General features: G+C 45.8%; 1 protein-coding gene across 3 annotated transcripts in view; it reads right to left on the reverse strand.

Moving 5' to 3' along the window:
• Nucleotides 1-27,592, reverse strand: part of DYNC1I1 (dynein cytoplasmic 1 intermediate chain 1) — a 2,048,030-nt gene that overhangs the window by 1,802,580 nt on the left and 217,858 nt on the right. For all 3 annotated transcript variants that reach the window (XM_078663722.1, XM_078663723.1, XM_078663724.1), the window contains exon 3: nt 14,830-14,944. In XM_078663722.1, coding sequence (XP_078519848.1) covers nt 14,830-14,944 — 115 coding nt within the window. The remainder of the gene's footprint in view (nt 1-14,829; nt 14,945-27,592) is intronic.

Here is a 27,592-nt window from a genome sequence, read left to right on the forward strand (position 1 = left end):
TTGCCAACTATAAACCCTAAAACACTACCCCTGCGCGACCCCACCTGGCCCCTAAACCTTTCCCTACCCTAAACCCTAGAACACTCCCCCTGCTTGAACCCCCCCGTGGCACCCAGCCCTTTCCCTGCCCTAAAACACTACCCCTGCAAGACATCCCCTGCCCCTAAAATAGTACTCAATCCCCCTTACCTCACTCCTCGTGGTTCATGCAGTGCAGTCTGAGTGGGCGATGCACGTCGTTGTTAGGAAGCGGAAGAGTCTCTCTGTTTCGTCAAATGACATGGATCGCTTAACAACATTGCTGTTTCAACAATTAAGCCTAGATTTTTTTATTATGCGTATACTTTATCATACATACCTTTACAACAAAATTAGTTGTAGAGGCATGCGTGGTTAAAGCATATACGTAGTAAACTAAATGCGTAGTAAAGTACACGTGTTGTAACAAGTGATGCGTAGTAACGCTTACATTGGAATGGCATGCTTGGAAATAGCTGCGTTGCAATGGCTGTTTCCTGCACGGAGTGGTCCAGGTCGGAGATCACTTTGTTGATATTCCTGTGGTAAATAAATAAATAATACCCTATTTTTTGACTAGACTTATAGCATAACAGATAGCTCAATAAATAAGAGTCAAGATTCGAGGTAGTAGGAGTTTCTGCAGGTTTATTACAGCATAAGGACAGGATCAGGACAACCTGCATAGGAATAGAATGACAGGGCCCAGCAGGACAACTGGGGCCCAGCAGGGGAAAAGAGGCCCAGCAGGGGAAAAGAGGCCCAGCAGGGGAAAAGAGGCCCAGCAGGGGAAAAGAGGCCCAGCAGGGGAAAAGAGGCCCAGCAGGGGAAAAGAGGCCCAGCAGGGGAAAAGAGGCCCAGCAGCTGCTGGGGCTAGGTCTGGGATGAGCGCGCTAACATTCAATAACAAAACATTGACTTATATACATAGCGCAAACACATAGCATTACATTGCAGTAGGCGTAACAGTAGGTGGAGTAGAAGGCGTGACGCGTAGCAGTCGCGAGAGATAACAGTAATAAGAGGTGTAACTGGGAGTTTACTTAGACATGTGATGCAAAACGTAACAGAATATGTCATGAATGGGCGGAAACATTGGAGGGGGCTACCTAAGGAGCCGGGACCTCTAACCTAATGGTGCGCGAAAACTGACAATGACGTGTTACTAGGAGAAGCTGGGGGCTACGAACTCTGTTCTAGGAGCAGAGACTAGAGTCTGGAGGGTCGGAGCGACATGTACCTAAACCCTATCTGGTATCTAATGTTTAGGGAACACGTTGATATAAACTAGAAGTCATGAGGGGAAAGGCTAACCTGATTCTAAGACTGGACCATGCATTATTCTACATGTAGTGCGTGAAGAATATTAAATGACCATTAAATACAGTATTTCTCTAACATGGAGACGAGAAGGCTAGACAATGACGGAAACTATTGATGCAGTTCAGTAGCTTAGGAATGCAGAGGAGGAGGACTGAACTGATAGCTGGAACTATAACATACTTTTGGCAGACTCAGAGGCAGAGCCGGGGTGCACCGGGCACTGCAAGGCAGGAAGTAAGTGAAGGGTCGAGGATACAGGTGGGGGCTGTATCGCTCCTCAGCGAGGCTTTCAGAAAACAGGAGCTGAATCTGTGGTCCGGGCCCTTTTGAGGCCTAGAAACGGAGACTTTATAATGGAATAACGTGCACACTGAGAAACGTGGCAACATTATTTACATAGGCCTGATATTCGTAGTATTCACGAGGACTGGAAACTAACATACTAGAGGTGGACACAACTGTAATTGCGTCTTTAATCAGAAATGGGGAATAACATATGCATATTGATCATGCACACATAACATATGATGGATGAGGCGTAGGGACACAGAACATGGCAAAATTTACTTTTCCACATTCCCTCCTTGTCACTACGTTTCATCAGGAAACATCAATATTCATGATACCGTCTATCATTTCATACAGTACCATTTGCTCGTCTCGAATTGTCTTGGAACGAGATTTAGAACGGGGCTTGGGACTAGGAATACAAGAGGTAGCACACATGCTGCAAATCGCAGGGCCACATTGTATACAGAGGCAGCAGCTAAATATGATCGCTACTGCAATACCTAAGAAGGACAGGACTTTCCATCCCCATGCGGAAATTATATTCCAGAACCAACCGGACCATGTCCAGGTGCCTGGATCTTGGTGTAACAGATGGGCAATTTTATGGAGCCTGGTTATAGCTGAATAAACAGACGGCGCGTTGTTTGGAATGAAAATACAACAACTGGATCCGAGAATTCTACAGGCCCCGCCCCTATCGGCCAGTATGACGTCAAGGACGAGACGATTCTGTAAAACGACAATTCTCATAAAGGATTGCTCTTCAGTTAAGTTACCTAGAGCGGAGGCAGTCTCATCTACTACTGCTTCAAGGGTTCTTGTTAACCTACGAATAAGCTTACTATTTACAACTGTACCTAAATAAGGGAAAACACCTTTATCTATATCAATGAATTGCTCTGCGGCGGTTTCAGTATAATCGACAATCGGGAGATTTCTCTTGTGTCTAGTATGTACTAAGAAAGAATTCCTATGATAGTCAGGTGGGGCTAAAAAAACAGGTGGCAGTAGGAAAGCAATGTAACAGGTTCCCTCCCAATCGAGGGGCAGACGGACATATGCAGTTTGACCACAAATAAAATAAGAATGACGTGAAGCTTTGAAAATAGATTTCCCACTGTCACTATACTGGATAACAGTAGTACATTCACTATGACCTATATGTACAGAACCATAACTACGGACACATAATTCGCCTTTGACTGGTAGTACTGAAATAGCGGGTGAGTCTGGAGTAGTATCAGACTGAACATTCAGAACCATGAAATTCGACGAATAATTTCCTAAATTATATACTTCATTTTCTAAATCTAAACCTGTTCTGTGGGGGAAACCTTGCTTGTCTGGGAAACATGTACTGTTGAGAAAAGACATATCTGTTGAGGATGACGTTAACGTGGACCATGCTCCACACGAACCATTGTGTGAGAATGGATAAGGAAAGAGTGGCAGAACTCCCTTCGGTGTCTGGAAAGGGGGGAGTCGACCACACACCCAACAATTAGTGGCATTGCTGGTCTGGTGTGAATAATGTAACATACGGATAAATGTGTTATTACGCAGGGCGAGGCGGTATGCATATTCGTGAGGAGGCAGATCACTAAACGTGTGCTCTACTGTAGCATGAGCAGACATATTTACATGAGGAACTGAAAAACACAGATAGAAAGCATAGCTGGTGCAGGAAATCATTATGCTGATGAATAATACGAAACTCAGAAAAACGATATATTTGATTGAGCTTTGACTGACTCTCTCACTATGGGGGTCTATTTTATACATGTCAGAAACAGTCTAACCGTTTCACCTAGGGGAGGACTTATACAATCAAACTGACTGACTTATTTTACTAGACCGGAGTTTTTGCTTATACTCCTGTTGCGGAGTTTTCTCTAACAAGGGAGGGGTTGTAATAAAGTCTGGTGCGGGACAGTCCTTCAAAACAATGTTCTGGCAATCCTTCGAATCCTGGGAAATGTTCTTGGCAATGTCTGGTTTCGATCCTTTGAAAAGTTTTACATGAGAAAGGTGGACCCACCCCTTCCTGCCTTCCAACTTGACGGCAGTTCGGGTGGTCAAGAGGACCTGACGTGGCTCCTTCCAACGTGGTTCCAGCGGACTTGATCTGTCAAAATTTCTGATCATCACTAGGGAGCCTGGAACGATCTCGTGCGGTGCCACCTCAGTATTGTCTGGAAATGCGGCGGCAACCTGTGAACGACATGAGTTGAGGGCAGACATCAAGGAAGCTAGGTAATCTGTCAACATATTACATGAAACATCGGTAATACTTCGGGGTCTAGGAGTACCCCACATGTTAGGGGGGCGGCCGAAAACGACCTCATACGGGGACAGACCTGATCTGTAATGTGCGACCATACGCATGTAAAACAGAGCGACTGGCAAAGCTACTAACCAGTCCACACCCTTGTCTTTGCAAACTTTTGCTATACGGATTTTCAGAGTCTGATTATGCCTTTCGACTAGTCCAGCTGCTTCTGGATGGCGTACACAATGGAACTTCCACTGGTACCCTAACAACAGGGAAACGTGTCTCATGAGTTCAGATGAGAATGGCTGACCGTTATCAGAATATACGACTCTAGGGACTTCATATCTAGGGAAGAATTCACGAACCAACTGTTTGGCAGTGGTCGCGGCTGTGTAATCTGGGACTGGATATGCTTCTGTCCATCTGGACAAGGCGCATACAACTACAAGGACATACTTGAAACCTCGACATCGCTCCATTTGAATATAATCCATCTGGAGGACCTCAAAAGGGTGGTCAGGGGGCTGGAAACCACCTTGTTCCACCGGAACACTTTTACCTGGATTAAACTGACAACATATCATACAGGTACGGACCTTCTGCTTGGCTGCAGCTCGTAAATGCTTGTTGAACCAAATGGTCTGGATACTGTCTAACATAGCTTTTTCTCCTAAATGTGCTGGACTATGTGCGGTATTGATAATGACTTGAACCATAGAATCGGGGAGAAACCATGTGGCTCTACCCTTCGTTAACCATCCTTGATCTGTCTGGACCCCTCCTTGTTCAGACCATTTCTTGATTTCTTCAGGAGTAGCATGTGACTGGATATCTATGACATCTTGTGTAGGGTCCTTAACTGTCATGCATGTAATCGGATCTGGAGTATGTGTCAGATTGACTGGAATGTCTGGAGTCTGTGCTGTAAGCTTGGCTGTGCGGTCTGCTAAATCATTACCTTGGGAAATAATGTCAGTAACTTTAGTATGTGCTTTGCACTTCATGATAGCAATAGATGTCGGTAAATGTATGGCATCTAACAGGGCTTGAATAAGGAGACCATGCTGAATCTTGGTTCCATGAGAAGTCATAAAACCTCTCTCCTGCCAGAGCACTCCGAAGTCGTGTACAACTCCGAATGCGTAACGTGAATCTGTGTAAACATTAACCTTCAGGTTCTTGGCATGTATACAGGCTTGTGTCAGAGCAACTAGCTCTGCTGCTTGAGCGGACAGAGTATCAATACGGTGTGTTTCAATAACTTCGGTGTCAGTAGTCACTGCATACGCGGCGACTAGTTCTCCTGTACTAGTTCTCATACATGAACCATCCACATAAAGTGTCAGGTCAGGATCTGGTAACGGAATGTCTGTCAGGTCTTGTCTTGGCTTTGTCGTAATGTTAACTACTTCCACACAATCATGTGTGTCTGGATTTGAACTAACTGATGGTAACAGTGTAGCAGGATTCAGGACGTTGCAGCGTCTAATTTCTATGTGTGGCTGGAACAGTGTCAATTCATAACCTGTTAAACGTGCAATTGTCAAGTGCTGAGTTTGTGTTCGGTTTAAAAGAACTTCCACGGAGTGTGGAACTTGTACTGTCAGAGAGTGTCCTAAAACTATGGAATCACTTTGTCTAATAGCTAGTGCTGTGGCTGCAACTGACTTGAGGCACGCAGGCAACGCCTGGGCGACTGGATCTAATGTGCTCGAAAAATAAGCACAGGGCTTGTATTGACCTGCTTGATCTTGTGTGAGGACAGATAATGCTGTACCTTCGCGTTCAGTAACGAAAAGTGTAAAAGGCTTACTGTAGTTCGGTGTAGCTAGAACTGGAGCTTGACATAGGGCTTTCTTTAACTCGTTGAAACTAAGTGTATGGTCAGATGTCCAAGGGAGGACAGTCGATACGGCTGCCTCCTGTGTCGTTAACTGTATCAGTGGCTTGGCTAGAAATGCATACTGGGGAATCCATTGTCTACAATAAGAAGTAAGGCCGATGAAGGCACGTACCTCCTTCTGGGTTCTTGGCTGGGGAAGACTCGCTATTAACTGGATACGGTCGGGTGTCAACTGCCTACCCCTCTTGGACAGCAAGTGTCCTAAGTATACCACTTGCTGGACACAGAATTGAAGCTTCGAAGGTGACACCTTGTGCCCCATCTCGGCTAGAAAATACAGAACTGTAAGTGATGCTCGCTCGCAGTCACGTTCAGAACGGGCTGTGATCAGTAGATCATCGACATACTGGAGCAGGGCAGTGTCAGTTGGCATGTGAATGTTGTCTAGTTGTCTCTTGAGTGCTTGACTGTAAATACTAGGGCTTTCTGTGAAACCTTAAGGAGCGCGTGTAAACATATAGCTCCTTCCATTTAAACAGAATCCGAAAAGAAACTGGCTGTCTGGATGAATAGGAACACTAAAAAATGCATTCTTGAGGTCAATAACAGTGAAAAACATGGCTTCGGAATCAATGGCTGTTAACAGGGAAGAAATGTCTGGAACAACTGGGTACTGAGGAATAATACATTTGTTAAGCTCTCGTAAATCAATCACTAATCGATATACTGGGGGTGCATTTGGATCAGTACGCTTCATGACTGGAATGATCGGAGAATTACAAACATTGGAGTCAGTTTCTACAACTACTCCTTGAGCCATGAGCTCGTCAATAATTTTGGATAAGGCTGCTACAGCCTCAGGTGGCAATCTGTACTGCCTGATTCGTGGTAACACTACACCTGGTTTGAGAGTCACACGATAGGGTGTGATTTGCATATAACCTACATCAGTTGGACCTTGCGCCCATAAATGCTGCGGAACATTAGACAGTCTGGAATCAAAATCTCGTAATACATAGTGACCCTTGAAGTCACGTAGGAACAGACGTATTCCCTCTGGGGAACAGCAAATAACTGCACCTAATTCTTTCAATGTCTTAATGCCTAATAGATTTTCTGGACATGACTTAGTAAGTAACAGATCAGTAGTACGGGACAATGGACCTACTTCTAGAGTAACTGGCTTAGATATTTCATTAACTATGGGTTTTCCTGAAAATCCAAGGGAAACATTTCTTGAGCCTGAGAGCGGAGCCCCTGGAACTTCGGCATGACTAATTGTGGTCCTACTTGCCCCTGTATCGATCAAAAACTTTCTGTCTTTCCCTAATACTTGACTGTGAACATAGGGACCTTCTTGATCTACAGGTATCTCGATGAGAGGCAAGCCTACCTCCTTCTCTAGGCTGTTTCATGAATATGACTGGTACTCTGGATACTCGGACTGTGCATACTGGTACATCTGCGATGTAACGTGCTGTGTTGCAGCAATGGGCTGCGGTACTGTAACCGTCTGTTGTGCATTCTGTGACTGAGGAGTCTGTGAAACTTGTTCTTGTCTCGGCGGACGTGGTCTTTCTTTAGTCTTACCAGTAGCTATGTTGTGCTTCAGAACTGCACACTCGTTTATAAAATGACCTGGCTGTTTACAATAGTTGCAGTTCCCTTTAACGGGAGCTGCAGGATGACTGGCTTGATTCGGACCTCTCTTCTGACTGTCTTGAGGAATAGATTGTGCAACTAGCACTTTCATTTTCGTGTCTTTCATACGTTTTCTTTCGTGTTCCTGCTCTTCTCTGATTCTATTCTGGTGGTACTGGAGCATCTGGAGCATCTGGGACGGAGTATTTGCTTGCCAGGTGCTTTCGACTTTCAAAACTCGGTTTTTAATTTGTGGACTTGAATTCTCGACTAATTTGGTAACGAAAAGGTGAGGGTATGACTCACTACTTGTCTTGAGACCACTATTAATACTGAAACATTTCTCAAATCTAGAATAAAAATCACTAATATCCTCATCTTGTTTCTGTTTACAGGCTGAGATTGCATCCCAGTCTTCTTTCCTAGTTGTCAATAATCTGGGTAAAACTTGAATCAATAATTCTGGTAATTCTTTACATTTATCTCCAAGACCGGTACCTGGTACTCGTGCCTTGTCTTCAGCTTCTAGAGCTGCCCAATCGATCTTTTTCTCTCCCACCTCCCATTCTTTTTCCTTTAACTTTTCATACACCCCTGCGGGTAACAGGACCTTTAACATTTTAATGATATCAGGGTAAGTGTATTCTCCCATACGGAGCATGTCTTTTAATTCTCTATGGAACCCCGCTGGATCTTTGTCATGACAGGGGATTAATTTCTTCATTTCAAGAAGTTCCATCTTTGATATCGGAGTGTATACAAACACTCGTTGCATTACGCCACCCGCCCCTTGGACTGGGTGGACTTCTCGTAGCGGATTCTGTCTGTCTATGTAGAATGGTTTACTTTCTGGGGGTGAGACATGAACAAAATGCGGGTTCAGAAACGTTCTATACTTGTGGCGCTGTTCTAGAATGACACTTATTAAATCGGTACCTAGACCTCTCCATCTGTACTGGAGTAACTCGTTCAGGATATCATGTAACGGGCCTGGATCAGAATGTTGACCCTCATACAGGGTAATGAGGTGCTGGATCATATACATACCCACCAGTCGTTGCTCGGCTGGGGGCAGTTTCAGAAACATTTGTGCCACTATTTCGTCTGGAAAAGTGGTAGAATCAGTAATCCATCGGACTGCTGATCGGGCTAGTTCTTGTTCGTGCATGGTACTTAATTCACTATAACCGACTCGTGATTTCAGAATGTGATCGGTAGCTTGAAATACTTGTTCTAAAGAGCTTTGTTCTGGTGCTAGATGTTGAAAAATAGACTTGGGTTCTAGACGTAAATGGCGATCTGGAAATCTGGATTTTCCTACATACGCTATTCTGGCGGGATTCTCGTCTTCCTCTTCAGGATCAGAGATACTTTCTTTCTCGCTTACTTGTGCTGTTTTACGCTGTTCGTGTAACCTTATTATTTCTTTACGAATTTTCTTGTACATACTTTCCATGGCACTAATGGTCTTGTGCTTACCCTCGGCTATATTATCACTCCACCTTGTTAAGATTCTCATTTCGGCGGGATCTTTAGACGGATAATCTTGTTCTCTTATTAGACAATTGATCAGGAACTTTAATATCATGAGCTGAATCTCGGCTTTCCTTTGAGACATAATCTCGCCAATACTTTCTGGATCATCCCCTGTACGGATGAAACGATATATTCTGTCTAGATCTTCTTTCATATTCGGTAAGGTGACTAGATACTCGGTCACCCTTCTTACGCGTACGGAATATAAAACCATATTATACTCGCCTGGGACTGTGTCATAGACACATTCGGCAAGGGCTTGTCTGATTTCTGTAACAGACTTATTACTTTTAGGAGTACGCTGTGATGCTTGAGCATGTAATTCGAGTGCTGATAGACGCTTGTGTGGCGGCGGGGTTTGAGGAGGACCTCCTCCTGCGGCCCCTAGACTAGAATCGTCGACTGACATTCTTCGTGCTTGCAGGGTCGGTAATTGTAACGTGGGCTGAACTTGTATGGCTGGCTGACCCGGGGGTACCGTAACAGGTACTCCGGTGTCTGGAGAAACGGGAAGTGCCTGATTTACAGGGACAGGTGGAGCGCGAACTGGATTGGCATATTCTGGAACTGTGTCGTCCAAATAGGACGAAATAAAAATATCAGCTGCGGTCGGTTTGTGACGTAGCTTGGTCGGAACTAATGGTGGCGGGAAATTACTGGGTGCCTCTGGGGTCGCTTTTGGCAAGCCTTCGGCAAGGAGAGGATACATACCCTTAATGAGGGCATGCCTCTGTCTGTCTGACTGTTCTACTTTGACTTGTTCACCTATCTCGATTAATTCTCTTTCTTGGGCTCGTTCTTGGGATTCTCTACTTAACTCTGACTTTCTGACTTCCTTTTCCGTTCTTCTATGCGCTTCCTTACGCCATAACTCGATGGCATCTTTCTGTGACTGTCTGGCTTTCTTTTTCCATAATGCTTCTTCTACTCGCATGATACATTCGGCATCCCATGTACCCGATACGGGCCATCTATACTTTTCTTCTAACTGTTTGGTATACTCTACCCATAAATCTAGATACAATATGGCGCTTATGCCATGTTTCTGATACATAAAGTGACCTGGACTGTCCCTAGGCGGAACAGGAACTGCTGCTTCCAGCAGACCCTTTCTAGTTTTTAACTGACGTAACTTGGAAAAGAGCGGCATTCTAAACTTGAATCGGAACACAATACAATACACGAAAAACAATAACAATTGGGAAAACAATTCAGGCATACCACGACATTGAAAATACATTAAACAACATTATAAATAACAGTTCGAACAGAATACTACCTGAAAATACTGAAAACAGAAACAGAACAGAATTCTCGAGAACGGAACAGACTAGAGTTACTGGATGCACTGCTATAACAGTACGGAACATACCGGTCCCATAAAGGAACGCATCAAGACCCGTATCCACCTAGGTGAACACTTCGTTTGTGGGCTTGGGTACCACCAACCCACGGACCAGGAGTCAATTTAGACTGACCCTGTCTAGACACTACCCCAGCAATGGTACTCACCGGGCAGCACGGAACGGAAGGCCTCGGACTGGACTGGACGACGACGACGAACTTCGGACTTCGGACTTTAGTTACGGGTGGGCCTCCGGATACCTCGGACCTTGGACTCTCAGCTTGGGCTCTGGTCGGGACTCGCCGCGTTCCTCCACCGTCTCGTTCGGATGCTGGACCGCCTCCTCCGTCTCCTCCGTGGGCCTGAGGGATACTTGAAGCAGAAATATCTGCACTTGGCCAGTATGGTTCCGTCACGACTGCAGAGGGTCAGGGGGTCGGCGTGGCTTCACCGACGCATGGGGAAAGGGCAAGTCCCTATTCGGGCGCCATTATGTGGTAAATAAATAAATAATACCCTATTTTTTGACTAGACTTATAGCATAACAGATAGCTCAATAAATAAGAGTCAAGATTCGAGGTAGTAGGAGTTTCTGCAGGTTTATTACAGCATAAGGACAGGATCAGGACAACCTGCATAGGAATAGAATGACAGGGCCCAGCAGGACAACTGGGGCCCAGCAGGGGAAAAGAGGCCCAGCAGGGGAAAAGAGGCCCAGCAGGGGAAAAGAGGCCCAGCAGGGGAAAAGAGGCCCAGCAGGGGAAAAGAGGCCCAGCAGGGGAAAAGAGGCCCAGCAGGGGAAAAGAGGCCCAGCAGCTGCTGGGGCTAGGTCTGGGATGAGCGCGCTAACATTCAATAACAAAACATTGACTTATATACATAGCGCAAACACATAGCATTACATTGCAGTAGGCGTAACAGTAGGTGGAGTAGAAGGCGTGACGCGTAGCAGTCGCGAGAGATAACAGTAATAAGAGGTGTAACTGGGAGTTTACTTAGACATGTGATGCAAAACGTAACAGAATATGTCATGAATGGGCGGAAACATTGGAGGGGGCTACCTAAGGAGCCGGGACCTCTAACCTAATGGTGCGCGAAAACTGACAATGACGTGTTACTAGGAGAAGCTGGGGGCTACGAACTCTGTTCTAGGAGCAGAGACTAGAGTCTGGAGGGTCGGAGCGACATGTACCTAAACCCTATCTGGTATCTAATGTTTAGGGAACACGTTGATATAAACTAGAAGTCATGAGGGGAAAGGCTAACCTGATTCTAAGACTGGACCATGCATTATTCTACATGTAGTGCGTGAAGAATATTAAATGACCATTAAATACAGTATTTCTCTAACATGGAGACGAGAAGGCTAGACAATGACGGAAACTATTGATGCAGTTCAGTAGCTTAGGAATGCAGAGGAGGAGGACTGAACTGATAGCTGGAACTATAACATACTTTTGGCAGACTCAGAGGCAGAGCCGGGGTGCACCGGGCACTGCAAGGCAGGAAGTAAGTGAAGGGTCGAGGATACAGGTGGGGGCTGTATCGCTCCTCAGCGAGGCTTTCAGAAAACAGGAGCTGAATCTGTGGTCCGGGCCCTTTTGAGGCCTAGAAACGGAGACTTTATAATGGAATAACGTGCACACTGAGAAACGTGGCAACATTATTTACATAGGCCTGATATTCGTAGTATTCACGAGGACTGGAAACTAACATACTAGAGGTGGACACAACTGTAATTGCGTCTTTAATCAGAAATGGGGAATAACATATGCATATTGATCATGCACACATAACATATGATGGATGAGGCGTAGGGACACAGAACATGGCAAAATTTACTTTTCCACATTCCAACACCAAGCCATCATGTCTTTGTGGAACTCCTAAAGCAGCTTCTGGATTTCCGCTTTTGTTGCTGGTGCATGCATGTTGGGGTCTTGTGAGGAAGAGGGGCCACCATTAAGGGATGTGCCAGGAGGTTCAGGACCTTAATCCTCTCAGTCCGCTGCCCTTGCAGCAGGTCTTGTGGACACCTCAGTGGCCTTGAATTTTACATTGGCCGTGAAGTTTGCCACAGGAGCCCAGCTGAGGGGAGCCCGATGTAAAGCCTGGGCAGTGGACAGCTTCAATAAGTGACCTTTTGGTGTGAAGGTGAGCCCCCAAGACTCCCCACGTGGGGTGAGAAAATGTCATCCTGGGGTAGAGAATTACATTGGTCGTACTGTTCCGCTCCTCTACAAGAGGTAGGTGAGAGCCAGCAGATCCGGGCCAGACGTCTGGGCATCGGGGGTGCACCCGGAGCAGGAGGGTGCAAACATACCAGTATAAGTGGTCCTCTCTAGTATCCGTGCAGGGGGCTGCAGGTAGCTGTTCGGAGCTTTGATCTAAGCGAGAGCCACTGTATGTGCAAGAGTTGCAGCATGTGGCCGCCAGCAGCTGCTTTGTTCTGGTCCAGAAAACAACTGCGTGCCCACAGGGTGATAGCCCCTCATGTCCACGAGGCCTCCAAAACCAGCTGACACCCGCCTGTAGCACCTGTACATCTATTGAAGGCCTTTTCATTTGCCAGGTCCTACAACACAGTAGGCACCCTGGGCCCACCAATGCGTCCCTTGGCCCACCCACCTCACAGGGCTTGATTTCCAATGCTGCCACGATCATGGCAGCTGCTCTCCACTATGTGGATGTTCCTGCACTCCTGCCGACAGCACCCCCTTCTGACGCAGCGGTTTGAAACAGAGAAATCAGCTAAAATTCATGTAGTTGGAAGCTCGAGTGCGGAGCTCAGGCAAGACATGTCTTGTTGGGTCCACGTCCCAGCCACGCCCCTAGCAAGAAGCTTATGTGTGCTATGGAGAAAACATCTCCATCTCTGACAGTTGCACGCGCTACTCCTTGATATGCAGAGGAGACCCAGTTTGTGTTCTCAGACACAAAGAAAACATCTAAGCAGCCATCTAGTCAAAATTAAACTTGCATTTAACCATCTAGATCCCAGACCCTGTAGTGACAATGTGAACAACCCCTTATGCCCGACTTGGAAGTCTTGAAAAACTAAAACAATTTAAGTTAGGGCTAGAATTTTCAATTTCCAAACCAAAATTTAAGTTTGTGTACTCGCGGCATGAGTTGGCTACAATATAACCTCCACTGTGACTTTGAAAAATTACCATTCGGACTATAAGTAAACTCTAATTTACAAAGACTTGGAATTATGATTATTTCAGAAATAAATTTGGTCCTAGGGCCTGGAAACGCCAAGTGGGTAGCAGTGCACTTTATAAACTGTAATAATAATAATAATAATTGAGGTGTTCATAGAGAGGGAAGTCCCAGAGATGTGTTGACATGACTTGGACTTGAATCAGAACATATTAAGAATTGGGACATAAAGAATCAGCAAGCTACTTTGTCATGAGAGCCGCCCTAGGTTCAGATGCATCACCTATAAATATATTGCCATTGAAGCTGTTTCTATGCCACACTATCTTATCCCTTCATTCCTGACATTATTAGCTTTTGTGGGGGGTTTTGCACCCTCGAGGAAAATTCTTGTTCATCTTCCTACACAGAGCACTGACCGTTTTACCTACTTGTCCTTCAACTAGCCCAGATAACATGACACTGTACCAATTTTTTTTCTTTTTTATGTGTTTTAATATGATTTGCACTGTTTCCCAAGATTATTGCAACCTAAGTGCGATGAAATAAAATTGAAATATTAAGACAGTCAGGTGTGTGCCAAAAGTTGTTCTAATCTTTACAAGATTTGCTATAGCTGGTATGAAACAGTCCCTGCTCCCATGAAATGTCAACCACACGGTTTACTAATTAAATACTGTACAGTCAAGAAGCCACAGACTCTCAAGCAGATGCTACTGAGCAAAAAATAAATAAATCCGCTCACGTGTAGGCTTACTCCTTCGCACAAAACAGCTCAATTTAATATCAATAGCTTGTATAGTGCTCCTTACAACACTTATGATGTGTCTAAGGGCTGCAAATAGCAGGTACTACTATTACCCATTTTCTAATGGAACACTCAATTTACCAATATTAAAAGGATCATTTGACTTTGCCAGGATTGGAATTGGAAATCATGACTCGCAGATCACTGCATGCATCCGCATCCAGCATTTAACTGTGCTACAGGGCAGTGCATCATCGACCGAGGCCAGAGGTTGGATCAGCAATCTGAAATACTTAACACCTTCTAGCATCTAGTGCAAATCTGGAAATCTACCTTTTTAATTATTCTTCCAAGTAATGCACCTCTCCTTATATCACAGCACGAGACTGCCCATCTTAACCTACAAAGCTCAACCATTGGAACGTGGTTGTCACATATCCAACTCTTGCAACACCAAAAAAATGAACTTTGTAGCCACCACTGTAACTTCTGACATAAATGCAATTACTTGTGCATTAGCATCCTTCCATACTGTGAAGTCATATCACTAGTTGAAACAAGACGTATATTACAATGAAATACTAATAAATAAGGCGTATATGATAGTTATATGCTATAGAAAGATATGTGATATAAACATCTAGTACCTAGTGGTGGTTCAGGTGATATGCCAATGCTCTGCAGCAGGGCCTCTGTCTCGCGCCGTTTACGATCAAGATCAGAATCTTCTTGAACTGGTTCAGTCTTTAGCTGCACCTCAGTCTTTTAAAAACACAACAACACAGTTTAGGAAGGTGAAGGATAAAGATGATGTAAGACATTATTGACAACATTTCCTGACCTCAATATCTGTTATGTCAATCTAGATTGTGTAACTGTGTGATACATTTCTATGCAACCGAAAAATACAGCAAACATTTGGATGGAATGACCTTCATTAAGATGTGGTACATGAGCATCCACTCCACGCCAGGGAAATATGATGAGAGCAGAAGGAAACCAGTCCAATACAACCGCAGTGATAAAAGAATTACAGAGGTTCCCTAAAAGATATGACCTTAAAACACTTTGATTCATTTAGTGAGGATACACCGGGAAATAATTCCTTAAACTAGGCAACGAGTCTACTTTCTGTGGACGTATTACAGAAAGTGCCCCATGGCAACAGCTGGCACGTGCACCCGCTTTGTGCGCCCGGGAGGCACTTTAGTAACACACAAGGAGCGCTAGATGCTTGTGCGGCCTGGTCTGTAATACTGATAGCGCCAGTGCTATTGTTAAAAGATGCTCCCTCGTTTGCATGGATGTGTGGGCTCATGCAAACTAGAGCATCACTTTGATTCTGCATACAGGCCATAATACAGACACAGGTGCCGAGGCAAACATGTCCTGAGGAGATGCACTGAAAAAGTCAGTGCACCCTCTGAGGGCAGCCCTCTCGGGGGGTGAAAAGGGGTCCCATGAAGCTCCCAGACATCCTCCCGCAGCGGGGTCAGTGACACTGCACCCACCTGCAAAGGGATCGTACTGTGAAACAGAAGCAGCTTTTAAACAGTATTTCACTTGAATGGTACAGCATATGTTCGCAGCTGTCCCTGGGGAGGAGGGGGCAGTACATTCTTCATAATAGTCTGCATTTCCCCCGTTTGCAACCTGCGCACTTGTTTAAAGGTGCACCGTGGTGCAAATGAGGAAAATGCGAATTTTAAGTAATCCGGGCCTTGGTGGGCTTATCTGCACATAGGTTTTCATTTTTAAAGTGCATATTTTGCTTTTAGTGGAACTATTTCTTTATCATCGAGTTGCAAGAGTTGGTTTAGATTAATCTGGAAACATAATGGGGTTTTGCCTCTGGAGAATGGCAGTTAGTATGGTACATTTGTGCCTAGGAGGCCCTGAGGACATTTTCTCAAGAACCATGGATCAGGATTAGAACTGTTTGAAGGAAAAGGTTACAAAGCACAGGATGTATGCTTTGCCGATTATGCCCCATTTTTCTCATGGTCCTCTTATCTTTGTTCCCCCTTGTTCCCATCCTTTTTTCAGTGTCTTTCCATGAATTTCTATTGCATTGAGGTGCTAAATAAATGCAGAATCTCTACTGCATTGTTTTTTAATTATATTTATTTACTTTGGGTTGATTTGGTTATGTAAAAGATTAAAATAGGCCCCTATTGTCATTTCAGTTTTTTTTATATTTTAATATCAGATTAATGATTAACGAACGTTCCCCCTTTTAGCAGTAGGGACAATGAAGGCACGACCTCCTTGTCTGGTGGAGACACAGCACAAACTGATCATCATCTTAATATGACCACTTGTTGGGGTTGAAATAGTCTGCCTATTTACTAGTAAACTTAATTTCTCCAAGTCCAAAGCTTCCTTGTAACAATCTTTACATTTTAGGGGTCAATCTTGGTCCTGAAGTCGAGCAAGTTACTTGCCACAAGTAAACATGTCTCAATATGGCTGGAATCAATCAACACATCCAGTCCTTTCTTGCTCCCGTCCACCCAGAAAATCTTTATGGTTAACGTCCCTCAACTTGGCACAAGGAGGGGACAGGAGGGGGAAGACTGATCAATTAAGCAAACCATTGGATCCGCCACGTTAGGGGCTAACGTTCGGTGATTCATGACGACATCAGTAAAGCGCGTAGATGCACATTACCAGCTCAGTCATCGGACTATATCAAACTCATATTAAAGGGCTAGATTTGGCCGAAAATCACCTCAACCTAGAATACTGAACCTGTTCCCCGGACTCCTCTTCAATCCAGTTCAGGCACTCCATACCTTTCAAGCTAATCCCAGCTCCACCTCTGGGCGGAAGACTTAGTGGTTCCACCTTAGAACTTAATGATTGACTCCTGAAGAAAGATTACCAGCTCCCTAGGTCATGCCCCACTCCCTCTTTCCATGTAGATATCCGTCCAAGCGACGAGGCTCCACAGAAGGCACCCCACCTAAAAAAAGGATGGACCTTAGCTAGAAGCAGGTACAAGCAGTGCCTCTACCAATTCTAGTGGGACGGAGGGTGCGTTCTCCCATATGGATTACAATGCTCAAATACCAACTCAGGCCCTACTAAATATTGGCCCTTCAACCCAAATGCTGTGCAGTCTCCTAGCTTGGATTCCCATCGACAGCTTAGGGTAATACCATGGAATGTGGCTGGGTTAAATAGCATAATGTTACTCCCTCATTGGAATGCTCTAATTGAGGGATATGACATTTGCATTTTGCCAGAGACTTGGAGTTTGGTTCCCCTATTCGAATCAGGCTATGCGTGCTACTGTTTATCAGATACAATAGGGAGGGGGCATTCAACCGGGGGGGGGGGTTGGTCATTTTGGTGGGCATTGCACTGGGGTGCCAGATTAACACCATTCTAGCTCCAGACCAGATATTTTAAGGGATTGGTATTAAGGGACCATTGATTTGTTCAACGTTTATGTTAGGGGAAATAAAACGGGCAGAGTTTCACCTACTCTCCTCCTATTGGAAGAAAGCCTAGCTAGTTGTTTATCTCGCACAAGAGTAATAGTAGCAGGTGATTTCACTAGCACTTTTGAGGCTCTTGATAGAGAAGATCTACTAGGCAACAAAGAAGACAACCTCAAATGGGCTGTCCCCTGTCTCAGCTTATCCTCAGTCAAAATATGGACCCAGACAGAGCTCCACTGTAATGTCCTTAATGTTGAGTTTGGCTTGAGGGCAGCGAACGGTAGAAACCCTTTGGACAGGCACGGTGCAAACACATACAACAGAGTTAGTTGCCCATCCCGCATCAATTACATCCTACTCGATGTGGGGCTTTGGAGAGATGTGGTTGACATGAAAGTGGGTACAACAACAGAGAGTGACCACAATCCTCTATCCCGAAGCATGAACTCTGTGGAAAGCATCTTATTACCCCAAGAGCAATCCACCCCTGACTTATACCAGTGAGGTCCTCTCTCTAATGACAGGAGATACTTTAAGTGGCAAAAGGTGGCTATTCAAGAAAACAAGATTAAAGGCCTACAGCACGACCTATTAGTAGGCACTTCCGAGCTCCAGTCCTTGGTTGCTAGCAAACGTGGAATGGCCGATGTAGCCACAGCACACTGACAAACTTTCGACCGATTTAGCTCATATTTCCTAGTTCCTAGGGCAGGTCGAAAGTCTAGCATCTCTCCAGGGGGAACATACTCATGGTATAAAAAGGACTGTAGGTGCAAGCAACTTCTAGCGTCAGCAATCAAAGCCAAGAACGGCACTTTGATCACAGCATCTAGGAAGCGCTACAAGGCTACTTTGCGCTTAGCAAAAATGGCTTGGGCCGAATCCCGCTGGCAGCAGCTTAAGGAGGCTAGCGCAGTGAAGGACCCCAAGTCATTTTGGTCGTCGCCAGTCACCTGGGGTAGTAGCTCGGAAGCCCAATCACCCACCCCATAACTATCACCAGCCAGGATTGGAATGAGCATTTCCAGAAGCTCTTTACAACCCCCGGAGAGAGGCCCACAGTGGAGGTGGTTGATTTCTACAGCATCCCTGCGGATTATGTTTTTTTTTTACCCTGGGAGATACAGAGGCTGCAATATGTAGAATAGTGCCGTCTAAAGATGCAGGCCCAGATGGAATCCCAGGGGATCGGTTTCTAGCTGACATTCATAACTGGGCCCTCTATATTCTAATCTTGTCTAATGCAATAGCTAGCGGTACCCCAGTCCCAGAGTCTTTGAGGGGCACAGAGGTGGTCCCAATTTATAAGAGGACCTAGAGATAAACCCTCAAACTATAGGCCCATTAGCCTGATCGACGCCCTACAGAAGGTCTTCTGCAGAGCTGTGCTGCAGAACATCCAACTATGGGTGGACGAGAATGCAATTTTATCCCAGTACCAGGCCGGCTTTAGGGTAAAGACAGGGACTATTGATCAGGCATTTCGGTTTCTGCTCCTTTATCGTAAAGTGGTAATGATCGGCAAGGGGCGTCTTTATTTAGCTTCCATCAATCTAAAGACTGCCTTTGATCTAGTCCCCAGGGGCAAACTATGGCCACCCGTTCTTAATCTGGTAGTCCAGTTACATGATGGGAACTACGCACAAATCAAATGGGGGGGGGGAGCAGGGGCAGCTGCCCAATTGCATCCCAGTATGTAGGGGTGTTCGACAAGGCTTTGTCCTTGCTCCCACTATATTCTCTCTTTACATGAATGCAGTGGTGAGCTTTAAGCAAGAAGAACCTGCAGATGCACCAACCATCGAGGGAGACAAGGTACCTGCCCGCTTGTTCGCAATGACACCCTTCTGGTGTCGAAGACCCCAGCAGGGTTGCAGCGACAACTTAAGATTCCAATCCTTCCTAGATACTAAAGGGTTGGTTATCAACATGTCTAAAACAAAATTGATGGCCTTCAACCCCCGCAAGTCCTATAAAGAGTGCCCCTTGCTTGGTGGTACTCCCCTGGAAAGAGTTTGCACCTTCGACTACCTCAGTGTCCGACTCTCAGACAAAATGTTGTGTAAGCCCCACCTAACCAAGATGCTGTTGGGTCACAAGCGAGTAACGGGGTCACTAGGGAAGGAGCACCGCGCTTCACATAGCAGGTCAGCTCTTCAGTTGTATGAGGCAAAGGCAATAAGCACAGCGCTGTATGGTGAAGAGCTGTAGAGATTTGACAAGATCCATGATCTTTGCAGCTCCGGGCATACATTTCTAAGGGATTTAGGGATGCTGACCCGTAATATCCTGCTCACTCCCTTAATGCTCGACATGGGTAGGCGTTCCATCAGTAAAATAGCAAGGCTTCGCCACTGCTCTTTTGGGCCCTGCATTAGGCGGTCCCCAGAGCTCCTACCCTACGTGGAAGCTCTGTCGGAGGTTATCCGCCTAGATACAAGTAATAAGGTAGGCTGGATCACCAATGCCCGAAGTTTACGTGCGCTCTAGGACTCCAAACTAAGTGGGCCAACCAGGATCCACAGAGGAAAGATGTGCTCAAATGACACTACTGGGAATAGGTGGATCAGCAAGAGTCCAGCAAACCTAATTTGAGAGGCTAACTGCAGAATTCCATGTCCACAAACAGATTAGACACCTGGAAACTTCCCTAGACATAATCCAGGTCTCTCGGGACAGGATGATGTACATCCATTTTAGTTTTCGAACACTTCCTGATTGTGAAGTAACATCCAATTGGCACCCACACAACTCAAAGGATTGCCCATGCTGCAAGAACTCGGTGGAAAGTGTTGCCCATGTTATGTGTGTTTGTCCGGCATATGCCAAACTAAGGTCGAAATGGCTTACACCAATTTGCCGGCAACTGGGCACACGGAACCATCCGGTTGCCTTGCACATTTTAAGATCCAATTTCAGACCACTTTTTGCTTGCGGAGTGGCCAAGTTCTTAAGCCACGCATGGCTCATAAGAAGGAAGGCTTAGATAGGAACGTCATGGCACCCTCCAGGATTGGAACCACACACAGCCGCAGAAGGGCTCGCAGGACCGCATTTCATGTTTTTACCCATATGTTATGCACTCGCACTTTGACGCTTTTGGCCTCCTATTGTTCCGAGGTGGGTTGGAATAACCAATACTTAGGCAGCCTGGGTTTTGGGAACTGGGTCCAGTTGTAAAGGCTTCAACTGCCAAACACTGATGTCCCTTTCGCTCTTTCATATTGTTTTAACATAAGTTTTATCACTATATTGTTTTAAAACTGCCTTTTACTACTGAGGTGTTGAATTTCATATTGCACTTCTGTTGCAAACAAGCAAAAGACACATTGTTTGTACATTCTTAACTGTAATAAGCTGTTGCATGAGCGGTCTACTTTTTTACATTGTTTTTAATATTTGGAGTTTTCACAGCTTTTATGACATGAGTTATCGAAATAAAGCTTATACATACAAGTAAACAATATTTTCAAATAAATTTCAGAATTTCAATATTTTCCCCTTCTTATGCATATATAGGAATTCACCCTTGCTAATGGTTATACTGAGCCATGGCATTCAAAAGGATTGGTTTTTTTTTAATTCTCTTTATTGGTCTCACTAAATAGGTCTACAAAGCTAATGTTGCAAGAAAGGAAACTTATGCACTCTTAGCAGTAGATTATATTGAACTGTTGTGCCGGATCCAGAACAGATTTTTAAGCTAACTAAATTTATCTAAATGTGGATGTGCTTAAAAATCTGGCATTGATCTGGCCCTATAGGACCGGCGTTGGTGAACCCTGGTCTAGTCGATGACAGCAGAGACGTGCAGCTTCAGCTGTCTCCATAGAGCACGTACACTCACTCTCCGTACTTTCAATCTATCTCCCAGCCGCAATATGGTCATGGAGCCTTTACAGAAGAGCATCTTTGTTAGTCGTTTTTCCTTGCTCCCCATATGTTTTACCCCTTCTTCAGGCAGATCCCACTTTCATATATTGACTTCTTCTTTGTACACCAGACTACTCCCATTCTCCAGGTGTTTAAATGGGAACAAACATTGAAGCCCCAAAATCATGATATATCCCCATGTGCCACCATTTTGCCCAGGTTGTAAAATATTAATGTGTACTTCCCTCTTTAATATCAAGCAAAGAGATATGAGAGGTCAAGGGTGCATGCAGATCCTTGTGTACGGCCACCAGAATGGATGAACCCTGCTGCATTCCCATATTGTATAGATGAAGGTGGCCATATTTCTGGCATCTCCAAGGTCATCAAGTACAAACTGAACCCATTGTAATGTATTCTGTGAGGATTTTAAGCTGTAGGAGTCTAAAGCTAGCTTGACTAGCCACCTCTGGTGGATGCAAAGAGGTTTCCTCTTAGTCTGTATGTCAATTGTCCTCGACCCCTGATGCCCACCTCTTCCAGTCTTGCCAGAGTATCCTGGAAGTTGTTTGAGATTCAGGACCACTTAATTCCAGAGGAATGTAGTTTTCTGCAAGCTGATGTCTTTCTGAAGGTGATGTTACCAATGCTTGATTGTCAAAAGATCTAGATTTACTTTTACAATTTTTAACACAACGACCTGACATGCCCACAATATAAACACAAATTCTAAGTATATCTTTTCTATCGTTTGTTCTTAGATATAGCCCAATCACATGGGCTCAGATACTACCGTAACCTTTTTCTTCTCAAATTTTGATTGAATTAATAGCACTTTAGCTTCTTCTGGATGGGGCTCAGACTGTCAGTGAGCTATCTGCACTACTAGTTCTGCACACTTGCTAGGAGGACTATGACAGAACATTTTTCAATAAATTTTGCAATCCTTCATACACGAAGGATGTTCTTTTATTTTCTGGCTACCCTGTCTCAAGTACTAAGTGATAGAACATGGTAATATTACACAACAAGTCATGATGGACCCATCTGTTACTAACTCATTATCTAAAGAAAATATATGTGATTTTCTACCAATAATGTTTCGATCTGATCAGATAAAAGCCAGAACATTATACAAATGGCCGTTCCTCTCAATCAGTGGATTAGTCCAGCTGGCAGCTATTTCACCTGCATATGGAAAAACTAAAGCAACTTTAGTTTGATCATCTGGGAAGGTAGTAGGTTTACATAAGAAATGTAACAGCCAATGACTAATACATTTCCAAAGATTTCTTTCAGCAGCAACTGCCAATGGTATGTAGAATTCACTAGTGAATAATAATGCTTGGAGTCCTTAGTTGCTCGCATGGGAGGTGACAGTGCCAAGTGATCTGAATGCTTTGATTTTGAAGACAAAGGCACTTGGCTTGTATCTATTCTACCTGCTTTTTACATGGTGCCTGCTTACTGCTATTAATTATGTCTGTAGGGAATGGTTCACCTCTTGCATCTCGGATAGATTATCACATTTCTGAGACTCTGGTGTCAAAATCCACTACTCCAGTTGTGCCAAAATTGGATAGTAGCCTGGGCTATGCAACATATCAGAATGCACTAACCTTGTACCCTCAATTCTACGGGATGCATACCCATCAGCACATCCATTACTGACCACATAGGATATTGTCAGCGAGATAAATGGTGGAAGCGGGGGAATGGAAATGGGATAAGGTAGAAAACAGAGACACTGGAGAACACTCTGCTGGACAGGAGAGGCTGGAGTTTGAAATGGACAATGTAAATGCAAATATGAAAAGGTTTAGTAATATGTCATTAACATCCTCCATTTAACTTCAACAGTAAAAGTGTATACCTTTAGAAGGAGTAGTTTCTTACCTGTAACTCCAGTTCTGTAGTAGGGGTATCTCTGTTATAGTCATAATCTAGTGAATAGTCCTGCTCATGTGCGGAGACCCCGGAGCAATCAAAAATAATCTCTTAAACTGTCTTCATTGCAATCCTGCATCGACACTTAAGAGAGAATTAAAGACAAATAAGGCTACACTGTCCAGTACTTCAACTAGAAATGTAAAGGATATTCCACCAACATCATTTTTACCACAGTCTGCCAAGTTTCACCCATAGAGAAACTTACCCCTTCACAAAATCCTTGGAATCATAGAGAGGAAGGGATGGACGGAATCATAGAGAGGAAGGGATGGACAGACAAGCCCCCCATAGGCTGCCATTGTGGCTTGAAAAGGGATACTGTGCCTTTAAGAAACTTTCCAGAACTTCCAGTATCCCAGAATGCACAGCACTTCCCTCCACTTTCAGTTCTTTTTGGAGGTGTATAAAGCTAGACCTGTAGCATTCCGTACATTATCGTTTTCTCCACCGGGGAGGAGGGCGGGCGCTTATGACTATAACAAAGATACCCCTACTACAGAACTGGAGATACAGGTAAGAAACTACTCCTTCTGTAGTAGGGGATCTCTGTGTATAGTCATAATCTAGTGAATAGAATGGCAAGCCCATCCCCTCAACCAAATCGGCGGTGGCGGAAAATGACAACACCACTACTGTGCAAACAGATTTCGCAACGAAGCCTGCCCAACTTGAGCATCAGCTCTGGCATCAGAGTCCAGACAGTAATGCTTCGCAAAGGTATGGACCAACTTCCACGTGGCAGCCCTGCAGATGTCTGCAATGGGAACATTACGGAGCAAAGCTAATGTAGCTGTGTGACGAGGGGGACCCGGACTCGGGCCCTCCAGGCTTACCTATTCATATGTCCCCTCTTTTTGAACAGCATACCGACACCTGGAAGACCTCGGACATTGACGTCTACAACCCCTTGCAAAACCCGGAGGACCACTGTTTCTTTAATTGGGCGGTGCCGGACCTGGGACCCTCCCTCCAATTGCCGGTAAAACCCTGCCCTGAAGTCACACAGGTGTGTGTTACACCCGGAGGCGACGGAGGAGAAGAGTGGCGAGAAGAGGACGGAGCGGAGTGGAGAGCGGAGCGTGGAGCGAGAGTGGACGAGCGGAGGAAGGACGAGGAGAGCGAGGAGGAGCCGAGGAAGGACGAGGAGAGGCAGGACGGGCGGAGGACGAGGGAGACTGAAGGCGAGGACCGAGGAGACGAGAACACCGGAGGAGGACCGAGGGACGAGCGAGACTGCATCGACAAGCCAGGAGGCCAACGTGAAGGCGCATCGCCCAGCCACGCTTCCCGGCAAGTGTGGCTAGAACAGGTACGGTCACGCTTCGCGGGTTGGGCGGGACGTAAGCGGGTCAAACCCCCCTGACTAGCCTCTTGACAACCTGTGCACCACCCCCCCTTACACATCACAAGTATCGGGGTAGTTAACGGGCACGTGTGACTCCTCACTCCCTTCCCTGATCTAGAGAACACCGGTCTCCTGACTAACGCTGGTTTCTCTTTTCTTTTTTTTTATTACCGGCCCTCGCTTGACAACGGCGGAAGCCTGGACTACAACTCCCAGACGACCATGGGAGTATAGACGGCGGGGAGCCCTAAGAGCAGCAACGGAGGACACTGAAAATCCCCTCCCGTATTATCGAGTGCCGGTTCAGAAGAGGCGGCTTTACAAAATAATAAAACCTGCATTACCTAAGACCCCGTTGTCAGTAGATTGTTCGACACCCCCCCTGAAACCCCACAAGTTGCTTTGCCCCTGGTGGAATGAGCTTTAGGCTTACCCCCATAGGTCTTATTAGCCTTTTGATAACACAACTGGATACAGGACACAATCCACCTAGAGATGGACTGCTTAGAGGTAGCAAGACCAGTCCTGACTGACCCATAATTGATAAACAATTGGTCTGAACCACGAATATCCTTGATCTTATCCAGATAGAATTTCAACACCCTTCTGACATCCAGGGAATGAAGAGACCTTTTCGCCGGAGTGGAAGGATTCTGAAAGAACGTAGGTAAAGTTATAGTCTGGTTTACATGAAAATCAGAAATCACCTTAGGAAGGAATTTAGGGTGAGTACGCATCACAACCTTAGCAGCATGAAAAACAGTATAAGGTTCCTGGCAACACAACGCCTGAATTTCACTCACCCTGCGGGCCGATGTAATGGCCACGAGGAACGCTGCCTTCCATGACAGGTGCTGCAGCGAGGCCTTATGAATGGGCTCGAAAGGTTCCTTCATCAGCCTGGACAGCACCACATTCAGTTCCCATGAAGGCGAAGGCAGCTGAACAGGAGGAAACACCTTCTTCAAACCTTCCAAGAAATCCTTTATCACAGGGATCTGGAAGAAGGATGTCTGTGAAGGGCATTTCCGGTAGACAGTCAGAGCAGCGAGATGAACCTTAATAGAATGGAAATTAAGGCCAGACTGCGCCAAATGCAAAAGGTATGGAAGGATAACATCTTCCTTGCATGCCGTCGGATCATAGTTCTTGGACGTGCACCAGATGCAGAACCTCTTCCACTTGTACGCATAGGAAGTCCTAGTGGAAGGTTGCTTCGCCTCCTTCAGTATGTCCATTCAATCTGCAGGAAGATTCAAATGGCCATATTGCACTATCTCAGGAGCCATGCCGCCAAACTCAAAGACGAGAGGTTGGGGTGCACCATCTGCCCCCCGAACTTCGTGAGAAGGTCCGTCCTGCACGGCAGCTGCATGTGAGGAAGGAGAGACCGGTGCAGCAGGTCCGTGAACCACCACTGTCTGGGCCATTCCGGAGCAATGAGGATCATCCGCGCCCTGGACTGGGACAGCTTGATGAGCACCGCCGGAATCAGGGGAATGTGTGGAAAAGCATACAGAAAGCTGTTCGACCAGTTGATCCATAACGCATTCCCCAGAGTCCCCTTCTGATAATACCTGGATGCGAAGTCGCGGCATTTCCTGTTTTCGGCGGTGGCGAACAGATCTACGTCTGGAGTGCCCCACCTGGCAAAGACACCTTCGAGTACTTCGTCGTTTATGACCCGCTCGTGGTTTTCCTGAATCAGTCTGCTGAGGGCGTCCGCCTGAGCATTCTGCACACCTGGCAGATGGGTGGCCATTATTGTCAATCCTCTGGCTAGCAGCCAGTGCCAGATTACCTGCGCTTCCTGTGACAGTGTGCGCGATCTCGATCCCCCTTGCTTGTTCAGATAATACATTGTGGTCGTATTGCCTGTCTGTACAAGCAGAGAGTTGGTCTGGAAGGACGGATGAAAGGCCTTCAGTGCCAAGTGAACAGCTCTGAGTTCCAGAAAATTGATGTGGTACGTTGACTCCGTCTGGGACCACAGTCCTTGGATCTGTAATTGTCCGGAATGCGCTCCCCATCCGTCACGATAGTCTGAGAGGGAATGTCCTTGAGGAGGTTCTACGCCGAACACCACCATCTCAGGGACTGCTGAGCATGTAGGGACAACCGTATCCTGTCGTCCCAGGTCCCTCGCCTCTGGTCCCACTGATCCTCCAGACATACCTGCAGCGGCCTCATGTGCAGGCGCGCATGTGGAGTGAGGAAGATACAAGAGGCCATCGACCCCTGTAGAGAAGACACCGTCCTCACTGTTGTAGATCGAGCAGTCGTGAGAGTCTGAGCCTTCCGAAGGATCGATAAGCGTCTCTCCTCCGAAGAAGACATGCTTGCTGACAACGTATTGATCGATGCCCCCAGGTATTGTAGGCACTGGACAGGAGTCGGGACCGACTTGGACATGTTGATGTGCAACCCAGCTGGCTCAACAGAGCGGCCGTCCTGTTGAAGTGCAGTTGTGCTTCCTGGAAGGTCGAGGCTTTGATCAGCCAAACGTCCAGGTACGGGTAGACAAACACCTTGTTCTTTCTCAGGTGTGCCGCCACCACTGCCATGCACTTTGAAAAAGTCCTTGGAGCAGACTTCAGTCCAAACGGCAGTACGGTGTACTGATAGTGATTGGTGCCGACCAAGAATCGCAGGAACTTCCGGTGTTTCCGTGTGATGGGCACATGGAAGTATGCATCCTGCAGGTCTATCGCGCAGAGCCAGTCTCCCCTTTGCAGCTGAGGGTAAATCTGGTGCAAAGGTAGCATGCGGAACTTCTCCCTGCAAATCCATTTGTTT

The sequence above is a fragment of the Lissotriton helveticus genome, chromosome 10, assembly GCF_964261635.1.
Source record: "Lissotriton helveticus chromosome 10, aLisHel1.1, whole genome shotgun sequence".
Classification (NCBI taxonomy): domain Eukaryota; kingdom Metazoa; phylum Chordata; class Amphibia; order Caudata; family Salamandridae; genus Lissotriton; species Lissotriton helveticus.